Source organism: Hibiscus syriacus, unplaced genomic scaffold (genome assembly GCF_006381635.1).
Source record: "Hibiscus syriacus cultivar Baekdansim isolate YM2019G1 unplaced genomic scaffold, ASM638163v2 tig00110678_pilon, whole genome shotgun sequence".
NCBI classification, from domain to species: Eukaryota; Viridiplantae; Streptophyta; class Magnoliopsida; order Malvales; family Malvaceae; genus Hibiscus; species Hibiscus syriacus.
Window position 1 is genome coordinate 1866427 of NW_024062822.1, and position 23069 is coordinate 1889495.

Below are 23069 nucleotides of genomic sequence, written 5' to 3' on the forward strand. Positions count from 1 at the left end.
ACAATCCTGAAGTCTGGAATGATGAATGTCAAGAAACTTTGGATATTATTAAGAAATATTTATCCAATGCCCCCATTTTAGTATCACCAATGCCTGATAGACCGTTAATTCTCTACTTGACAGTCTTTGAAAATTCGATGGGATGTGTACTGGGACAGCATGATGAATCTGGAAGAAAAGAAAAAGCCATTTATTATCTGAGCAAGAAATTTACTGATTGTGAAATTCGATATCCACCAATACAAAAATTATGTTGTGCCCTGGTGTGGGCTACTCGAAGACTCAGACAATATATGTTATATCATACTACTTGGTTGATATCCAAACTTGATCCTTTGAAATTCTTAATGGAATCACCAGCTTTAACAGGCAGAATGGCTAGATGGCAGATGTTATTATCCGAGTTTGATATTGTATATGTCAACCAAAAAGCAATAAAAGGAAGTATCATAGCTGATTTTCTAGCCAGTCGTGTATCGAATGATTATTAGCCTTTGAGTTTTAATTTTCCAGATGAAGATTTGTTGTGCATATCCATGAATGAAGAAGTTGGAACAAATGATGCATCTTGGAAGCTTTACTTTGATGGAGCATCCAACGCATTGGGACGAGGAATTGGGGCAGTGTTAATTTCTCCAGAAAATATTTATTATCCCTTTACAAGTAGAATGGAGTTCTTTTGCACCAATAACATGGCGAAATACGAAGCTTGTGTCATGGGATTGAAAGCAGCTATAGAAAGAAAAATCAAATGTCTCAAAATATATGGAGATTCATCGTTAGTGGTGTATCAATTGCAAGGTGAATGGGAAACAAAAGATCCCAAATTGTTGGAATACCGAAATTGTACCCTCAAATTAGTGAAAGAATTTGAGAAAGTCACCTTCAATTATCTCCCTCGAGAAGAAAATCAAATGGCAGATGCTTTGGCTACATTAGCTGCTATGTTTCAGGCAACTAAGAAAGTTGATATGATGCCAATCAAAATGCAAGTATATGAAATTCTTGCACATTGTTATAGTGTAGAAGAAGAGGTAGATGGTAAACCATGGTATCATGATATCCTACAATATATCAAAAATCAAAGTTATCCACAAAATGCATCTGAAATTGATAAAAGAACCTTGAGAAGAATGACTGCTGGATATTTTCTTGATGGCGAGATTATGTATAGAAGAAGCAATGATCAAATGCTATTGAGATGTTTAAATACCAGCGAAGCCAGAAGCATCATTGAAGAAGTACACAGTGGAATATGTGGAACACATGCAAATGGTCTTTCCATGGCCAGAAAAATAATGAGATATGGATACTATTGGGATACCATGCACACAGATTGCATTGATTATGCAAGGAAATGCCATAAATGCCAGATATATGCAGATAAGATTCATGTACCCCCATCTCCTTTACATGTAATGACAGCACCCTGGCCATTTTCTATGTGGGGAATAGACGTCATTGGGGCAATCACACCAAAAGCATCAAATGGACATTGTTTCATCCTTGTGGCAATTGATTTTTTTACCAAGTGGGTTGAAGCTGCTTCGTATGCCAACATTAAGAGGTCCACAGTATGCAAATTCATAAAGAAAGAGACAATTTGCCGGTATGGCCTACCAGAAAGGATCATTACAGATAATGCTCTGAACCTGAACAATAAAATGATGACCGAACTTTGTGCACAATTTAAGATCAAACATGCAAACTCAGTGGCATATCGTCCAAAGATGAATGGGGCAGTTGAAGCAGCAAATAAGAACATCAAGAGAATCATTACAAAGACCACTGAAACTTACAAAGATTGGCACGAGAAGTTACCTTTTGCTTTATATGCATATCGAACTACTATTCGAACATCTACTGGGGCAACACCTTTTTCTTTAGTCTACGGGATGGAAGCAGTCTTACCAATTGAAGTTGAGATTCCATCGCTTCGAATATTGAGAGAAACAAAATTGGATGAATCCGAATGGATCCAAGCTAGATTTGATCAATTAAACCTTATTGAGGAGAAAAGATTGAAAGCTATTTGCCATGGACAGATGTATCAGAAACGATGATGAAGTCTCATGACAAAAAGTACATCCAAGAGAATTCCAAGAGGGTGATCTAGTACTAAAAAAGATCTTGCCTATACATAAAGATTTCCGTGGGAAATGGATGCCTAATTGGGAAGGGCCATACATTGTAAAAAAGGCCTTTTCCGGAGGAGCGTTGATCTTGGCAGAAATGGATGGAAAAATTCTGAGAAATCCAATACTCGGATTCTGTCAAGAAATATTATGCTTGAAGAAAAAAAAGAATAAAAAAGAAAGAGAAAAAAGAAAAAAAGAAAAAAAAAGGTCAAGATGAAAACCCACAAGCATCTTGTAACCAAAGGAAGGATTTGAGTTGAAATCTGAATGGGCGCTCAATGATATTGATATTAGGCATCTGGAATTGAACCCTCTTAAGATTTTTGACAGTTTTGGGAGAAACTTCACATCTACAAGCATTTTGACAACGTTTGAGATCTTCCAGACAAAAGCTTACATCATTACTCTAAATTGTCAATTTGATTAATTTAGAAATACTTATGCTAATAATTTGTTGAGAGTCATTTGAATTTTTATCATTCTTATGCTTGCCATAACTTTGAATACAATTCTATCTATTTATTAATAAATTCCAAGTTCAATTTATTTGAGATTCAATTTATTTTTGAAATTCAATTTATTCTTTTATTTTGTAAATGATTAACATAATTTTGAAATAATTTAAGATTTCTGAATATCACTTTTACTTTTAAAGGCATGGAATACAAAGTAGCAAATTATCACCATCATAAAGCCATGAACAAGTCATTATCTGCACTCTGGTTATATAGGGTAACATTGGTTACAGTATTCCAAAAGTTGAAGATACAAGTTTTACTGTCAACTAAACCGTTCCATGATTCGAAAAGATGGATATATTGGAGCAGCAGAAGAGACAGTTTGTTGTAGCAATCATTGCAAGTAAATGCACCAACAAAATCTTCAAGCCCATCACAATGATGTTTATTTCTTCCAGTAAGGTTGTTACGCTGGATGCCACCGACAAAAAGGTCGAGTCCGTTAAAACTACTCATCAATTACTCCAACCGATCATCATTCAGTTCTTGTCAACTAAACCGTTCCATGATTCGAAAAGATGGGATATATTGGAGCAGCAGAAGAGACAGTTTGTTGTAGCAATCATTGCAAGTAAATGCACCAACAAAAATCTTCAAGCCCATCACAATGATGTTTATTTCTTCCAGTAAGGTTGTTACGCTGGATGCCACCGACAAAAAGGTCGAGTCCGTTAAAACTACTCATCAATTACTCCAACCGATCATCATTCAGTTCTTGCACATCTGTTTTCAAAAGTATGCCAAGACAGTAAAAGGCAACCTCTGCATCATTGATCCCAGAGAAAAGAGACAGGACTTGATACCACCATGGAACATGTCTCTATACAGATCCTTGTGTATGTTTTTTTAGGGAAACCTAGAAGCATTTCCACCTCATCAGATTCAAGTGGAACATTTTATTCTTTTCAACCCATACCAGATTCCATTTTCAGCACTCATCAAGAACATACTTTTGCTACATCGAATAAGTACTATATATTCCAGTCCAACATTAATTGGAGCAAGTGCCATGTGCTCATAGTAGAAATAAGAAGACCCAATAGCATCTTCTGGAAGTGTTCTTTGAGTTATCTGATCTGGTTTGGTATGAACCCCAAAAACCAATCATTGGATTTGAAAGATGAATGTGCTCATAGTAGAAATAAGAAGACCCAATAGCATCTTCTGGAAGTGTTCTTTGAGTTATCTGATCTAGTTTGGTATGAACCCTAAAAACCAATCATTAGATTTGAAAGATGAATTTGCTCATAGTACAAATAAAGAGACCCAATAGCATCTTCTGGAAGTGTTCTTTGAGTTATCTGATCTGGTTCGGTAGGAACCACAGAACCAATCATTGGAATTAAAAGATGAACTGCATGATCGTCTTCATTAAAGCTTCTTTTCAAGTTTCTTCTGCTTATTCCTTCCCAAAATCATAGCCCAAGTTTCACCTTTTCTTGTAATTGGGATCAATGCATAATGGCTTCCTATCTTTTACCGGAAGAAGTGTGTCAGCAGCCTTAGCCATTTGAGCATCACATATAAATAATTGATGAATCTGAACCACATCTCTTCATGGCTATTGAAGCCTCAGCCTCTGAGAATCCCATTTCTTTTCAAGTATAACAGTTTACTCTCCTCATCAGAATCAGAATTCAAGATTTTCTCGGTATTAAAAGAACTATCGATATCTGCGAAATCATCTTGAAAGATCACTTCATAATCAGATGAGTTGTTATCAGAATCAACATGTTGGAATGCAAGCTTTTCAAGAGCCTATACTATTGAGTTTTATTCTCAAGAGATTTTGTGACATTATATCTACATCTACATTTGTCAAAGATGATAGATTCTCTGATTTGAAGAAGAAAGATTTATTGGGTTTCTACAACTGAAGAAATACTCAGTTCACCAATCTGAAATCAAATAACTTAACATTCATGCATCATATTTAGGCATTTGCAAAAATAGGTGCATTTTCATTCATTCTCATCCATGTTGAATTTCGACAGGAATTTCAAAGATTTTAGCAAAGATTCAAATCCATCATTTGATGGATCAGCTTTTCCAGAAAAAAGTTCATAATGAGAAGAACTCATCTGAAGAAGGAAGAAGAAATTCATAATGAGAAGAATTTGTTCAACCTTTTGCTCAAATCCATCATTTGATGGATCAGCTTTTCCAGAGAAAGTTCATAATGAGAAGAACTCATCTGAAGAAGGAAGAAGAAATTCATAATGAGAAGAATTTGTTCAACCTTTTGCTCAAATCCATCATTTGATGGATCAGCTTTTCCAGAAAAAGTTCATAATAAGAAGAACTTGTTCAACTTTTTGCTTAAATTCATCACTCAGTGGAACAGCAGTACCAGTTAGAGTTCATAATGAGAAGAACTCATCTAAAGAAGGAAGAAGAAGTTCATAATGAGAAGAACTTGTTCAACTTTTTGCTTGAATTCATCATTCAATGGATCATCATTACCAGTTCGAGTTCATAATAAGAAGAACTCATCTGAAGAAGGAAGAAGAAGTTCATAATGAGAAGAATTTGTTCAACCTTTTGTTTAAATTCATCATTTGATGGATTAACATTGCCAGGTAGAGTTCATAATGAGAAGAACTCGTCATCTGAAGAAGAAGAAATTCATAATGAGAAGAATTTGTTCAACCTTTTGCTCAAATCCATCACTTGATGGATCAGCTTTTCCAGAGAAAGTTCATAATGAGAAGAACTCATTTGAAGAAGAAGAAGTTCACAATGAGAAGAGCTTGTTCAACCTTTTACATAATTTTATCACAGAAGAAGATATATTAGCATCAACCTTTCCAGAGAAAGTTCATAATGAGAAGAACTCATATGAAAAAGAAAGAAAAAGTTCATAATGAGAAGAGCTTATTCAACCTTTTGAATGACTCTATCACAGAAGGAAATAGGTCAACATCATCCCCAGCGGAAAGTTCATAATGAGAAGAACTCATCTGAAGAAAGAGAAGAATTTATTCAAACATCTCCATCATAATCAAGTGAAGCCAAATGGATAAAAAAAATTATTATCTTTTCGTCTTTGCCCTATTCTTGTTAACACAAGAATAAGCAAATAGGGGCAGCTGAAGATACTAACTTTTTTACCAATTTTTATTTATTATTATTATTATAATTATTATTATTATAATAATTATTATTATAATATAGATTATTATTATTATTATTAAAAATAATAGTTACAAGCCCAAATCCCAGGCCCAACCATAACCGGCCCAAACCCAAAAGGAAACCCTAAACATTTGTGGTTTCAGCTAGGGTTTTTAAACCCTAGCTCTAGCCGCCGCCTCAATCTCAGCCGTTGGATCTGAGAGATCCAACGGCCCATACTCCTCCAAATACAAACCCTAGGGTATGATACCCTAGGGCCACGCGGCCGCCGCAGCTGCTCCCACCATCTCCACCGTTGCCACGTCTCGTCGAAGGCTTCCAAAAGAGCCACTCCAGCCGCACACGTCTCCCCCAAACGGTGAGTCACCAATGGAAGTCCGGTGACTCACCGAAGAACCCCTTTTGGACCGGTCCGAAGCCATCACCGGTGGTGGCTATAAAAGCCACCGAGTCCCCTGCCAACAAAAAAGGAGAGAGGAAGAACGGAGAACAGAAAAAAAACCCCATAGAAAGAGCAACCAAAAAACCGAGAGCAAAGATACAAAAAGGAAAAAAAGAGACCAACTCACAACAACTAGCAATCAAACCGAGAAGAGAGAATGAGGAGTTTACCTTACCGGAGAACCCCAAACGGCGCTGGAAAACCAAAAATACCGAAGGTATTTTCTTAGATTTGCTCCGATCGGGAGCTATTTAAAAGAAAGGAACACCGGAACCGTCATTAAGACGGTCCGATCTACATTCTAGTGTAAAAATAAATTTTTCCGGCCACCGGATGCGATGGCCGGCGGTGGGAATTACGGCGGCAGACGACTGTCGTCCGATAGCCGGCTTCCCTCCGGTGAGGGAAGCTAGAGAGAGGGGAGAGCATTATCATTCTCTCTCAGCTAGAGAGAGAATGATAAATTGAAATGAGAGAGCTGGCCCGAAGGGCCAGCCGTTTCGGGCTTTAAATAGCCCTTCCCGAACGACGTCGTTTTAGGAGGGCTATTTGTGTAATTAACTAAAGGTTAAATCCCATCCGCAATCCCTTAAACTTGTAATCCTTACATTTTAGTCACTAAATCGAATTTATAATCCTTTTAATTTGGTCTCTAAATTTATTTATTTATTTTAGCCCTTAACCGTATTTAAATATTTAGGATAACATATTTAGTCCCCTAATTTTATTAACTATTATTTTAACCCCAAATCATATGTTTTAATTTATTTTAATCTGATTTTCGAATTTTATATAATTTTAGTTTAGTCACTAAATTAATAAATAAGAAAAAATAGCATGTTTAATCCCTATAATTTTAAATAATTAATTAAATTAAGTATTTAATTTTATTAGATTATAATTTAGTAATTAATTTTAAATATTTTCATTTCTTTTAAATATATAGTTCTAATCGTATTTTTATTATTGTTTATTTATGTTTTAATTTTATTTATATATTTAAATATTATTTTTATTATTATTATATAGTCATAAATTATTTTTATTTTAATATTTATTTATTTTTCAATATCAAAGAAAAGGACAGTCTTAATACAACTGGATGTTCTATTCTGGTATTTTAAAATTAAATATTATAAAATTTTTTAATTATTATAATATTTATTAATATCAAAGAAAAGAGCTGTCTTAAGGCACCTAGAAGTCATTTTCTGATATTTCTAAATAAATAAATATTTTATTTATAAATATATATATAAATTAATGTATATTTTTCATAGTTATAATCTTAAAATAATAGGATTATAAATTAAATATATTTTGAATTTTTTAAATTTCCAATAATAGAGACAATTTATAATTAAAAAGTATCAATTTTGGGCGTTGTCGGGGTGCTAATCATTCCCTAAACGTAACCGACCACGAATCCCTTTTTATTATTAAAAAGAACGAATTTTTGGTTAAAACGCAGATCAGTTTATCTTTTAATCGATGTTTTCTTAAAAACTCTTTTAAAGGATGATTTTTAGGTATTCGACCTACCTGACCCGAAAGGCCGATGACGACTCCCAAATTATTTTAAACCATTTATTCACATCACTTTTCCCGCCGAGTAAAAAAAAATTCGTGCCCGGGCGAAAACCGGTTACGACACTTTTGCTCTCTTATTCTGATGGTTACAAGTTACAGCTTGTTTTTGTGGTTTACCTACAGGAGAGGTAGCGAAACTCTTTGCTGATGCAGGCATCATCTGCATTGCCAGTGTAATATCTCCCTACAGAAAAGACAGGGATGCATCTCGTGAACTGTTGCCGGAAGGAGCTTTCATTGAGGTACATGCTGCTTTTAAGAAACCTGAAATATATAGAGCTTTGATCTTATTTATGAGAAAGGGCTTTGCATCAGAAGGTTCTATTCTACATTGCTCTAAGAAAATACTCGGCAATGATTCATGCAGGTGTTCATGAATGTGTCACTCCAAATATGCGAGGCAAGGGACCCAAAAGGCCTATACAAGCTTGCAAGAGCTGGAAAAATTAAAGGTGCATCTCCCCATTGGTTTTTGTATCTGAAGATTGGTAGAAGCTCATATTGAATAACAGCTTATGTCATATTCTTTTTGTAGGTTTTACTGGTATCGATGATCCGTATGAACCACCCCTGAATTGTGAGGTATATGCATATTATTGGGGTACCTTTCTTGTTTGGCATTGGCTCATATTTGCTCAAAGATCCACCTATCCTTTATGCTCCGAACATGAAAAATTCAGCTCGCACAAATCTTGAAATGGCTTTAAGACTGTCCATGCTTACTTGCTAGCGTGGTATTGTGGATGGATATGGTTAAATGAGTATGATAGATGTCAAGGCCATACTTGAGACTAGTTTTCAGAACGGCAATGCTTTCCACTTTGGTTTTCTTTGAATCTCATATTCCGACGTTTAAATTGAAGCTCAACCCTTTCCCCCCTATATTGCAGTTAGAATTGCCACAAAAGGGAAACATCTGTGCTTCTCCATGCGAAATGGCTGAAACTGTGGTATCTTACCTGGAGGAGAAGGGGTATCTGCAGGCCTAACAAGAGAGAAACCCAGTAATTCCAGGTTCCCATAATCATATGTAAAATTAGTATGCTGGATCCATTAAATTTGATCCTTTTTCTAGACTAAGCACGTTTCTCGTTTCCTTTATTAGTGAAACCTTGTTTCCTATGTCCTTATCCTGTTTCTGGCATCAAGGAAACTCCTTGTTTCCTTTATCTGTAGTTCATATTGTGTACTAGATAATTAATCGCTTGATTAATTACTGTTAGTGCCCTTTATTAGGCCTTCTAAAAGACTCGTAGTGAGTGAATTGGTTCATTCATTTTAAGAGGAAGAAATGAAGATGCACTAAAGTTTGTTACATTGGTGTATAAATTTGTATTTTATAGCTTTGTAACGACTGCTTTTTGAATAAAAGGCTATCTCAAGGTTTCACTGATCGTTACCTTAGATTTGTTGATTTCTTCTCTGCACTTAAGTGTTACAGATTGTATAGCAGTAATCCAGGATTTTTTTTTGAATTTATTATTATAACGGAAAAAAAAGAGAAGATAAAAAGAAACGATAAATTTTTGTTTGTTGGTGCTTTTATTATTTTGTATATCTGAAGTATTATAAATATACCAAAAATATAAATTTCAAAAATTTATTTTATTAAATATTCACACACATGGGAGTATTCATGTTTTATTTATATTTCTGCTGTGCTTTAATTATTATTTTTATGATGTTTTGTATCATGAATTAATTTGTTTTATATCTTGTATAGTTTATTATTGTGTTTTAATTTAAATAAAATTATATGTTCACTTCGTGTTTTAAATTTCAATCTATGACCTATTTTTTATAATAATTAAAATTAAAAAAAAAATTATATTCGTGACATTTTCATATTATTTTTATGCTCAAATTATTATAATTGTACATCTTTTAATTGTTACTAACTATCATGATATATATATACATATTGTGTTCATGTTCTTTTCTATATTATTTGCATTTTAATTAATTTTTTTATGTTAATTTTGGATCGTTTCTTAATTTATTTATATTTTACATAATTCATTATAATTATTCTAGTTTAACTCAATTTAAATTGATTTATTTAAAAATTAATTTATTATATTTACCCTATATTAACATAAATATAATATTCAAAATTTTAAGTTAATTTCCCGAAGCACGTGGCAGGGATATACTCTGGTGTGAGATAAAACTTGTCTGGTGATCCCCACGAAAACTCTGTTAAAGCCAGGCATTACTATTTTTTCCCCTCCCGGTTCTAGAGGTTTGCACCTCATTTTGATGGGTACGGATGAGGTTTTTTGTGTAAAAATTCTGTATACATTATACCTATTTAATCGATATCAAACTGTTTAATACTTGAGTTTAAGAGATTTTTTTTTTTGACACAAAGTAATAGCTAAATATATAGGTTTCTTGATTTCAAACCTAATAAAAGAACCGAAAGCATGCTCATCTACCCAACTACCAGTCTAATCATATAAAAAAAGTGTCAACTGCATATCAATTATTGTGCAAAACCATCCCCTTTTGATCTGGTGATTCTCCACAAAAATCACCTTTTTCCTTTTATATTTTTCTGTTAGACACTCTATTAAATATATTTTTCGATTTAACACCCTTTGCAAGAAGGTGAAACTCATGCACCGCGCCTTATACCATGTGTCAAAAGGCGAGGTCTATTAACCGCACCATATGCCATAAAAATTGAGTGTTAGTTTTGTAATTTTTTTAAAATTGTGCCTAATATATAAATATTTTTATAAGGGTAATTTTTATATAAAAAGTCAATTTTTTTTACTTATTTTGTGTGTGAAAAAAGCTTTATGTATTAAAATCTTTAAATATTCTTTTTCAAATGATTTTATAACTTGAAAAATTTTGATTTTTTTTCATGAAATTACACAATACGTATAATTTAGTATATAAAAATTTTGAGGGTAAGTAATTTAAAATATGAATAATTTTATAAAAGTTTTATAACTAGTATTTCTTTTACAAAATGATGATGGTGAAAAAAATATTTTATAATTTAAAAAATTATAGATTTCATATATTTTTGAAAAATTTATTGACTTTTAAAATTAATTATTTAAAAATATAAAAAATATTAAAATAAACTTTTAATTACAATTGCAGGATCAAATAAATTATTATTCATTAATTATTATTTTTTAACAACAGTTAATAATGTTTATTCTTTTTTAATAAAATTAGAATTGCGGGATCAAATAAATATTTAATTAAAACTGTGGGATCAAATAAACTTTTAATTAAAACTGCAAGATCAAATAAATTTTTAATTATAATTGCAGGATCAAATGAATTATTATTCATTCATTATTAAAAATGAATAAACAATATTAACTGTTGTTAAAAAATAATAAATAATGAATAATAATTCATTTGATCCCGCAATTGTAATTAAAAGTTTATTTTAATATTTTTTTTATTTTTAAACAATTAATTATAAAATTCAATAATTTTTTTTCAAAAATATATAAAATTTATTATTTTTAAATTATAAAATATTTCTTATTGTTTTTATCATCATCATATAATAAATACTAGTTATAAAACTTTTATAAAATTATTCATATTTTAAATTACTTACATTTAAAGTTTTACTATACTAGATTATATGTATTGTGTAATTTCATGAAAAAATTAAATTTTGTCGAATTACAAAATAATTTGTAAAAGAATATTTAAAAGATTTTAATGTAGAAAGTTTTTTTGGCAAATTAAAAAAAATTGATGTTTTTACACAAAAATCATCCTAACAAAAAAATATTAACATATTAGTCATTATTTTAAAAATATTTACTAAATTAGCACCTAATTTTTACACGATCACATAAGGCGCGGTGCATGAGCTGAAAAATTAACATATTAGTCATTATTTTAAAAATATTTACTAAATTAGCACCTAATTTTTACACGATCACATAAGGCGCGGTGCATGAGCTGCGTCTTATTCCACGTGGCGCCACATCAGCGTAAGGCTCGGTACATGGGCCGCGTCTTTGTGCAAAGGGTATTAGATAAAAAAATATATCTGAATGGGTGAGAGTGAAATATAAAAGGAAAATGTGATTTTTGGGGAAAATCGCCTTTTGATCTTAATTTTGCACAGACAACCGGTCTATACGTTTTCTTCTTCCTATAAGGCCAGAATCAGTATTGCATATCTTCAGTTTCTAACTTCGGGTCTGCTATGCAAGAACCAACCAGAATAAGCTTGAACAGCAGCAAAGTTTATACCTAACGACCACACTGCAACTTGGAAAATGCATGAATCCATGAAAAGAAATGTTGATATAACACACACAAACATATTCTTGTTGATCAGTATAAAAAGCTTGAACTGCAGCAATAAACAGTGCCATAAAACAACATGATCTTAAAGAGAAGGACACTATTAAAATTTCAATAATGGAAATTAAGGATGGAAACGGAGAGGGAACCAATGGTCAAGTGAAGTAAAAACCAATACCAATCCCTGGTCTTGCATGCCTATGAATGGACAAAAGGCAGACAACAAATGCCATTGTAATGGACGTAACAGCTGAACTCACAGCATCATAAGTTGCTGAGAACCGCCTCTCTTGCATGCCCTGGAGAGTGTTAACAAGCAATCCCAAGCCATCAATCACCATTGCCAGCACCACTGCCATCTTCAAAAGAAATATTGATCAGAAAAATTCAGAAACTATCTCTTTCAGCTTTAAAGGAGAAAGGCTGGAGTGTGGAGTGCAAGTGAAGGTAAGGGTTGAGTGGTTGAGACTGCCGTCCTTTTATTGGTTTGCTCGTTATAAAATATAAGGGGTAGTTTCATTGTTGTATAATTTCAAAGATGACACTTTTGGTGGTTAATAGATTCAACAAAATCTTTGGCACAACCAAAGTTTAATGACTTTGTTTATCTTTCACCTCTTGATAACAAAAAGAGTTGACTTTGCTTTCAACTATGCTATCTTCAGCTTTAACTTTTTAAAGACGAAAAAGAACTTATTGGAAAGTTAAAGGCCAACAACTGATTTAGAAATACGTTAATGACCCACAAAATGAACATTTTTTTAGAATTTCATTCTTTCCTCTAAAATGGGTAAGATAGTTGAATTTGAAGGCCTGGACAATTATAAGTATGAGATTTAGTATAGTTACTTTAGCATTTTTTTAGCATTTTGACTATTTTTTTAGTCAAAATAGTCTATGTCAGATAGAAACAGTTAGTTAACTAATAATCCACACATGTTGTTAATGCAACGTTTTCACGTATGCTTAATTGTTGACATGTCATTTTTACATGTGCTTAATTATTGACGTGACACATATCATATAATTATCTTAGGTGATACGGTACATATCATATTATCACCTTAATTGATGTGACATGTACCACATAAGCAATTTGGTACATATATAAATGTTATGTCAACAACATGTATTGATCATTAGTCAATTAAAGTTTCCCATCCAGTATGAGTAACTTTGACAAAAAAATTCAAACGTTGAGGGTTAAAATATTTTTAAAAAAGGACAAAAATGATCATTCAAAAAATATTGAGGAATTAATTTTTGACATTACACATTTAAATACAATTATAAGTCATATTACACTCTATGAGGACAAAACACAAGTTGAAAGATTGGAGAGGATATTGATTAGATGGATAGTCACTAATGACATAGGTATTAAGGGTACGTTTGGTTCACGGAATGTAAGATTACCAGTAGTAATAAAAGATTACCAGTGGTAATAAAAGATTACCAGGGAATATGATTACTGGAATGTTACATTACTGTGTTTGGTTGGTTTGACAGGAATGTAAGATTACAATGTTTGGTTGAAGGAATAAAAGATTACTGAAATGTATATTTTACCAAATTGTCATTGTTCTATAGTTTTTAACAAGTGAAATTCTAAATATTTAAATAAAAATTATTTATATAAAAATTCTATTTGTTGATAATATATTACTTGAGTATTTAAATATATAATGTATTATTTTAATTTTAATTAATATTAAATTTTACATAATTTATTTAAAAATATATTAAAATTTTACATAAACATTTAACTAAATGTTTACATTGTGAAAATTCTTCATAGATATTCATAATAATAAAAAGATGTAAATGATTTTTGTTATCTAAGAATCTTCAAGTCAAATCGAGCTCCATTTCAGAATTTTCGAGTCGAGCTCAGCAATATTCTTTGGACATCCCAAAAACTGAAATTGAGGTATATAAATAATGTATTAGTTGATAATAGGGAATGATTTTTTATGGATTTGTTTAATCGATTCATTAAGTAAACAAACTCAACTTTCCCTTGTTCAGTTTTACGCTAGAGACCTTATTTTCTATAGAAAAATTAACTTTGGTAACAATGGCTGATGATATGATGCTTCAACAAACATTGCAGAAAACAGTGCTCATGACATCCCAATGATTGAAATTGAGGTATGTTATGATATGTGTTTTGCTTTAGGTGATATGAAATGCATGTGTTTGTTTTGCCTTTTTACTCGTAAACCGGTAATATCGTTTGTAGAAGTTGGCAAGTCAGTGCAATGTCAAATACTAGCATGTTTTCTGTAGCTTAGAGGTTATTTTCCAGTAAGATCTGTTGGTTTTAGGCAAATAAATGTGGCATGTCAAGAACACTCGATCTAGTAATGTTGAGATAGGGATTGTAGGTGCCATTTTAACAAAGTTAGATAGAGGTTCCTTGAAATAAAACCATAATACATACTAGAATGGCTCCAGTTGCACCTACATGTTGAAAACATTTATTTACTGCCTATGTCCTGAATGAAAGTATTTCAGTTTATGGGAATAAGTTAACTAATCGCAAGTCTACATATTTGCTTAAGGATAGGCAAGTTCCTTGTTCCGCCGCATCAGTCTCGAAGTAGCCTCACCTCCCTCTTCAAGAATGGAGGCAATGCAAAAGCAGCCCTATGCATCTGTCAATAGAGAATAAATATTTTATTTCTACCATAAAATGGTTAGATCACAAAAGAAATTACAGTAAAAGAGATCAGACTTTGCATGCCAAGATGCGAAGCCATCGAGAAATAAAATGGACCATCACTCTAACTCGATGGGGTTCATTTCCTTGCACGAAACAAACTATAATAACTTCAAGGAGTCAATGTTCATAACAAAAGTAAATACCAGGTACTCTGCAGAAGAGTGAAAGAGTGAAAACTGAACTTGATGAAATGAGTTCTCACCTCAGAGTTGTAAAATCTAAGTTCTCTCTTATGATGGTAAGCTCCATCTAGCTTCTCAATAGGGTTTATGGGGTTTAGAAAATCAACCACTAGTCCCTCTGTGGAGCATTACAGGAAACCAATCACACCACTGCATTGCAAAAGAAAAGGAAAACAGAAGTCAGAAGTTGGAAATGAGATAGGCTATGATTCGAAGACAAGTCTGCAATTGGTAAATGATACCATATAAAATTACCATTGTCAAAAGCATCATTAATATCTAAAAGAGAACCAAGGGGAAACAACAGCTTAATTAAATGCCTAGGATAAGTGGGAACACTTGTCCATGTTACAGAGGACACCACCAGGCCTTAATGCTTGAGCTATAGTCTCAAAAATGGTTTTTCTACAAGCTCTTGAGCAGGACCTAAATTGCAAACCGAAGGAGTAAAAGCTTGAATGATGTTGAGTCTTAAAAGCAAAAATACCATGTAAATGTTCTTTAAGAAACCATCAATGCTAAAAATAAAATTTTATCAGATCATACATTACAACGTGCCTACAGGATCTGATGAATCAACAATGATCGCATCATACTTCGCTTTTGGAACATCACGAAGAAACTCAATAGCTGTTAAGATTATATGCAAGTAAAACATCAGTTTGGGAATTAAAGCATCATGCTTGACCACTCGACAAAAAATTCACATAAAAAAAGAGTATAAATGAAACACATAAAATATTCAATATTGCTTTCACATACCATCACTAACATGAAGATGAACACGAGGGTCCTCAAATCCAACAGCTAATTCTGGAAAGAACTTCTTGGAAACCTATAAAAAAGTTATATATGGATACTAAATGAGCGTTTTCATACAAAAGGTAAAAGGAAAATGAAACAATAATAGATACTAAAATACAACATACATCTATAACCATCTTATCTATTTCACATATATCAATGTGCTCAACGGAGCTGTGCCGAGAAATCTCCCTAAGAACTCCACCATCACCACCTCCAACAATCTGTTACACTCAAAAACCCAACTCTCCATCTCCATGTCCATCCTAATTCCTGCATTATTCCAACCCTTAGCCCTCAATTCCCCTTTATACAAGCATAAATATCATAACTGTAAAAAGAATTATCCTTTAACTTTGCAGATTCTTCTTCAGACAACAGGTTCATACTGATCTATTTTCATTGTCTTGGCTAATATTTTACAGGCAGTAGAACATGCATCAGTACAGATAAATGAACATAGGATATTCACTCCCTGCTCCAAAGCTTCCCATCAAGAAAACAATGCCCAAAGCTTAACAAATCATTGTCTTGGCTAATATTTTACAGAAAGTAAAACACACATCATTACAATATAAACCACCTTAAGTTATTTGGTAATCAAATTCCCACATGGCAGGTTGCAGCATATTAAAAAGGTAGAATGTATATCATTACAGAAGCCTAAAATTACATAGAAAATATGTTGATAATGAAATTCAATCACTTGCATTTATTTTGTACAAAACATGTTGAACTTCTACCATGGGCATATGTTTTCTTTGTCTTATTCTTGATTAACCTATCTCCTTCTCAGTATAAAGCTTTCAGTATTAAAAGTATAACTATGATAATCCAAATTAAAAAGAACAAAAGAATTATATGAAATACTATGAGAATTCAATTAATGTGCAATCGAAGTTTCCAGCTTTTTAAAACATAAGCTTAGGGAATCCAAAGTAAATTGATAAGCAAACAGAATTGAAGGTTTACATACTTGACGAGGGAGAGAAGGTGTTTCTCGGCGGCGATGATTTGATCGGTAGATATCGGAATCCAACGGAGAACGGACGGCCATGAGGATTTTCGTTTGACTACGGTGGTTGATGCAGAGGATTGAAATTCGGGTTGGTTAGTTTCTTCCACCATTTTTATCGAAATCAAACTGGAAGAACCATGGAGAGAGCAGTTCATACAATGAATGGGTTGTTACTTTGCTTTGAGGATGGGAAAGCACAAGCATTTTTCTTTGGTTTTATATGAAAAATATTTGATTTTGAGTCTACATCTAGAAGGTGAATAATATAAGAGATTAGGAAAAAAAGAAGAAGGTGAATATTATAAGAGATTAGGAAAAGAAGAAGAAGGTGTTGATGAATCAGAACGCGTTTGCTGAAGTCATAGAGTCATATAATACGAATGAAAACAGAAAACAGAACAAACCCATATTTCATATAAAACGATGAATTTTACTGCTGAGAAAATAAAACAAAGGGAGTAAGAAGTAATCTTACCGGGAGAATCTCACTGGGAAAACGAAATTTTTTGCAGTGTCAAGCTCGCGGGAAGAAGAACATATACAGAGACAAACGGGAAAATAAGGGTATTTAAGGGAATGAAAAAATACCTAAGACACCTGTGGGAATAACATTCCCAGGAATAAAAACCCTAATATGTAATGTTGATATTGAAAGATTACCCTCACTTGTGAATCTTACACAACTAAACATGGACATCTTTAATCAGGAAAAAAAATGACGGTCGAGAATGATAAAATCCTTGATCCAAACACACTCTAAGAGTAAGAGAGAGGCACACACCCCCAAATTTTTATGTAATGGTAATTTCAATCTCTACTAATTTGAATACTTGTTAAATTAAACATCATCTTTCTTAATTTTTTAAATTTAATTATTTAATATTTAAAATTTTAAAATTTTTAATATGTAATATTTTAAAATTCAAATCTAAAATTATTTTTATTTTATTTCAATGATCACAGCAAAATTTTTCAAAAAAAAATAAATAAACCTCACATATCATAAAGTCTTAATTTGTTTAGAAAGCCCAATAGTTTAACGGGCTTTCAATTGGGTCTTTTTGCCAATTCAAAAAGTCGGTAATCATCGGATCAGGCACTCGGCAGGAACTCACCGTCTCAAAACGGTCAAAAGTCAAAACCTCCCTCCATAATCTCTAAATCAGAAAACGATCCAATTCCCGCTCCCCCAAATCATAAACCCTAGCACCCAACGCAATTAAATCGTCCCAGAGAAGTTCGTGAAGACGGGGAAGAAAAAGCACAGCAAGGATCGAATGTTCATAACGAAAACGGAATGGGCTACCGAGTGGGGCGGCGCTAAATCCAAAGAGGATCGTGCCCCTTTCAAACGCCTTCCCTTCTATTGCTACGCGTATGCCTTTCTTTCCGTTCCCATATTTGCTTGTATCTATATAAAGTTCATGCTTATTTAGTTGCAAAATTTTAACTTTTTTTTCCTTTTTCGTTTTCTCATTCAGTCTTACATTCGCGCCCTTTGAGTTGCCTGTATGCACTAAGGATGGCAGCGTCTTCGATTTGATGTTGGTATATTTTTATTTTCAATTTGAATTATTTTAGCTTGATATATCTGTAAGTGTAAGTGCAATTAAGGTTTATTCATTGTTTTCTGGTGAAGGAATATAATTCCTTATGTTAGGAAGTATGGGAAACATCCGGTTACTGGGGATGCATTGAAGCAAGAGGATCTTATCAATCTTACTTCCCACAAGAATTCTGAAGCTTAGGGTTTTTTTTTACGAATTCGTATTTTTAATAAAATGAACCATTTGAAGTACTTGAGCAGCTATATGATATATTGTCACTGTGATTTGTCAGCAAGGCATGCTTTAGATTTAGAAGTAAAATTTGTAAAGTTCATTTTGAAAGGGCCTTGCTTTTTTGAAATATTCTTCCTTTTAGTACAAAATATTCTGTAATAAAGATGTTATTCCATGTTTGTTTTACATTTAGATTGCATTAATAGATTTCTAGATTCATTTGGTGCATGAGACTAATGGAGGATGTATTCTTTGCACATGATACAGCAATGTTAAGAAAGACAAGATTTTAGTACTCTATCCTTTACTTGACTCTTTATAACTTTCTCAACAAGGTAGAACTTGAGTGTGTGTCTATTCTTTTAGTTATGGCATATGAATTTTAGATGTTATATAGTTACTTTGGGTTGCATAGACAAAACCACAGGATGGTTGTTGCATGTTATATTTAGGTTATTCTCATTTCTCTATAAACTGGTTTGTAAAGAATGCAACTTCTGCCAGCTTTGGAAATTATTCCCTGCTCTTTTATTAGTTTATGTAGTTAATGTCCTGCCAGACTAGAATACACTTTCTCTTTTTTAAATTTTGACCTAAAAATATAAAGGAGTTGGAAGTAGACTCTTCTATTTAACAACTTTGTTCTACAGTGTCACATTATAATTTTTGTAGTTTATGTCAAAACAACCTTCTCCCATTATTGTGAAGTTGGTAATGAAGGGTAGTAGGGGAAAGTGCACATGGTAATAAATCCTATTATAGATTGAAATCACTTATTTTTAAGATCAACTTCAACTAATTGAGAAATGGAATAAATGTTTGAAATTCTCTTTGATGGTTGTGTGAATAAAGGCCATTAAGTCTCATACGTAATACATGTAAACCTTGCTGTAATGATCTAGTTCTTCTTATGACTGTTGTCATTTAGTTTGTCATGTTTCGCTTTCTTGTTTTCTGTGCAGATGTGTTGGTATACTGATTGTTTTTCTTTTAGATTTTACATTTTTTAGAATAACTTTATTTTCAATGTCTTTAATCTTTTCATGTTTGGTTTACTTTTGATGCCTCGAGGATATTAAATTGTGCCTTCCATTCGTACAGGAGAGCATCATTGCCCCGTTCTGAACAATGTATTTACCGAGTACGCACACATAGTTGCTGTGAAGACTTCGGGAAATGTGTTCTGTTATGAGGTATAATTTTTTTCTTGTTGCCAAGGTTTTCCTCTTATATTTGGTTTGTTAAAGCACTATAATGTTCTTCCTTCTTGTTCCTATTGCAGGCAATTAAAGAATTAAACATCAAGACCAAAAACTGGAAAGAACTTCTTACAGATGAGCCTTTCACTAAGGAAAATATAATTACAATTCAGGTTAGCAGTACATTTAATTTATTTTCTATTTATCTTTCCTGAACACATTATTATTTGGTTTGTGAGTGTGATATCATGATTGTAAGATGCTTCTTGTTTTGCTGCTTATGTTCTGCAGAATCCTAATGCACTAGACAGTAAGGATACCCTAGATTTTGATCATGTCAAAAATAGTTTGAAGGTTGATGATGAAGGTATTACATTTGTCACTAGGAAAACGTGCTCAGTTCCAACTTATAAGTGTTGCTGGAGATATCAAACAGATGCTAGCAGAGCATGGAACCGACAAAGCGAAGCAAACTGCTCTGCTTGGGAGTGGTGCCGTAAGGCTCAAAACGAGAGGGATGCTGCTCTTGCTGCCATTTTAGCTGCCAGATCTCTTATCAAAGAGGATTCTAAGTCGGATGCAAATGGGGAGAGTAAAAGTCAATCGGCATTTAGTATTGTAGATTCTGCATCTGCTTCAGTACATGGTAGAAGTGCAGCAGCAGCAAAAACTGCATCAAGTGATAAAACGGCTGCTCAGATTGCTGTGCACATGGCTGGAGAGAGGACACATGTGAATGCTAAGATGGTAAATTCCTTGGTTCTTGCCTTTTCTTTTGGGCTTTACCACTTATCATAGAGCTTCATTTCATCCTAAACTAGTGCCATGTTTATCATTGTTTGAGTTTCTATCCCATTCTGTGTGTGAGTACTCTTCAGAGACCTTTTTTGGTGTCAAATTGTTGATTAGACATTCTGGTCATAGTGACATGTGATAATTATGATTCTATTATGAATCCTTGAAAGTGGTAAGCTTATTTGAGAATTTGTATATTGATTATCTAGAAAATTGAAAATGATCATTCCTTAATGAAGATGTTTGTGGTTGTGGATATTCTTGGTCATCATTGCAGATCGGGATGGGTTTTTAGTTTGTACAAAATGCCTCAAGATATCTCTATCCAATTTAACCTTCAATGTAAACATTGTATCTTTTTATCAGGTGAAGAGTTGTTTCACAACCAGGGCCATGGCTAGGTTTTAGATCTCGAACTTATTTTTGAGCCCTATTTTGGGGCTTCTTATGATAACAATTGATAGGGGCTCCTATTTTTTGGGTCCCCTATTTTTTAGGGCTTCTTATAGCAACAATTGATAGATATACTCGATTTCGGGGTCCTGTGCCGTCGCGCACTTTGCACACCCTCAGCCATGCCCCTGTTCACAACTGGTGCTGCTTCACGATCCTTCACTTCTACCAATTATGATCCAGTCTCTAAAAATGAATTTGAGTATGTTAAAGTTGAAAAAACCCCCAAAAAGAAGGGTTATGTTCAGCTGCATGCAACACATAGTGATTTGAACATTGAGCTGCACTGTGATATTACTCCGAGGACGTGAGAATTTCATCACCCTTTGTGAACGTGGCTATTACGATGGTGTGGCCTTCCATGGAAACATTTGGTATGGTGCTAATCGCTCAGTTCAAACACCGTGTACTGTTTTTCATCACTTGGCTTAACATTATCGACTCATACTGATGAAGTTATTCTCTGGTTTCTAGGAATTTTATGATTCAAGGTGGTGATCCAAGTGGTACTGGGAGAGGGGGTGAATCTATACGGGGAAAGCCTTTTAATGATGAATTGAACACTAAGTTGCTTCACTCAGGAAGAGGAGTTGCTAGTATGGCTAACAGTGGCCCTCACTCGAATGGTTCACAGTTTTTCATCCTCTACAAATCTGCAAATCATTTAAACTTCAAACATACTGTTTTTGGTGGAGTTGTTGGTGGCTTGACGACACTATCAGCTATGGAGAAGGTTTCTGTGGATGACAACGACAAACCTCTGGTGAGTTCTTTTTTCTATTTTTGATAAGAACCCCTGGTAAGTTTTGATCGTCAATATTCTTTCCATGATTAGCGATTCTCAAGTTTGTATATATTTTTTTTTGGATAATTAAGTTTGTATATTGAGAAAATCGCCTCAGTGACCAAAAATGCCTTATAATATACGATTTTAACCAACTTTTTTTGGATTTGCCAAAATGACCAACAAAATCGCAACGTGAAATAAAAATCGCAACGCGATCCCCAGAATCGCAAATCAGTTTCCAAAATCGCAACGCGATTCTTGACAATCGCAATGCGATAGTACAAATTCGCATTGCGATTTTCCAGAATCGCAACGCGAATATGAAAATCGCAACGCGAACACATAAATCGCAACGCGTATCCGTAAATCGCAACGTGTATCCGTAAATCGCAACGCGTATCCGTAAATCGCAATGCGTATCCGTATATCGCAACGCGTATCCGTAAATCGCAACGACAATACGTAAAATCGCAACGCGTATCCGTAAATCGCAACGCGATTTTTAAAGCGCCATTATAATCGCTACGCGTATTTTATTTTCAAATTACAAAAACGAATATTAAGACAAAATCCCGTAATCGCAACTCATAACCTAAAACCTAAAATCACAACTCAGTCCCATCTCCATCTCTCACTCTCTACGGCGAAATCCGGTCCCCATCTCCGAAGATTTCCGTCCCCATCTCCGGCGAAATCCCTCACAATATTCAGAAATGGAAAATCAACCTCCGAGGGTTAGTTTTTTTTTAATTATTTTTATTTTGAAATTTTTGCATTATTGTAGGTTTTTTCATATTGAAACTGATGATAAGTTTACTGGTCATTTCAATAATAGATTAACCATTTCACTTAGATTTCATTTCGCGTTACGATTCTCTCGTTGCGATTTTCATTTCGCGTTGCTATTCTCTCGTTGCGATTTTCAAGTTAGTATTTGTATTGTCTTTGTTCTGTCTTTTGGTTGAAGTAATGCAATCCATTCAAGTTTCAATTTGCAGAAGAGTCGCAACGAGATAATGAGATCGCAACGTGAAAATGACTATCTGCAACGAGAAAATGAAAATCGCAACGAGAGCGAGAAAAATGAAAATCGCAACGAGAGAATCGCAACGCGAAATGAAAATCGCAACGAGAGAATCGCAACGCGAAACCAAAATCGCATTGCGATTTTCATTTCGCGTTGCGACTCTCTCGTTGCGATTTTCA

At 33.4% G+C, this 23069-nt stretch overlaps 1 protein-coding gene and 2 pseudogenes across 1 annotated transcript in view; 2 read left to right on the forward strand and 1 right to left on the reverse strand.

Moving 5' to 3' along the window:
* Positions 1-8856, forward strand: part of LOC120138238 (adenylyl-sulfate kinase 3-like) — a 21132-nt gene extending 12276 nt beyond the window's left edge. Inside the window, exons 4-7 of the mRNA XM_039153775.1 lie at positions 7947-8065; positions 8191-8275; positions 8359-8405; positions 8714-8856. Of these exons, the coding sequence (XP_039009706.1) occupies positions 7947-8065; positions 8191-8275; positions 8359-8405; positions 8714-8812 (350 nt within the window). The 3' untranslated portion in view covers positions 8813-8856. The remainder of the gene's footprint in view (positions 1-7946; positions 8066-8190; positions 8276-8358; positions 8406-8713) is intronic.
* Positions 8857-14540: 5684 nt separating this feature from the next.
* Positions 14541-16887, reverse strand: LOC120138212 (annotated as a pseudogene).
* A 98-nt stretch (positions 16888-16985) lies between these two features.
* Positions 16986-21906, forward strand: LOC120138213 (annotated as a pseudogene).
* The last annotated feature ends 1163 nt before the right edge of the window (positions 21907-23069 follow it).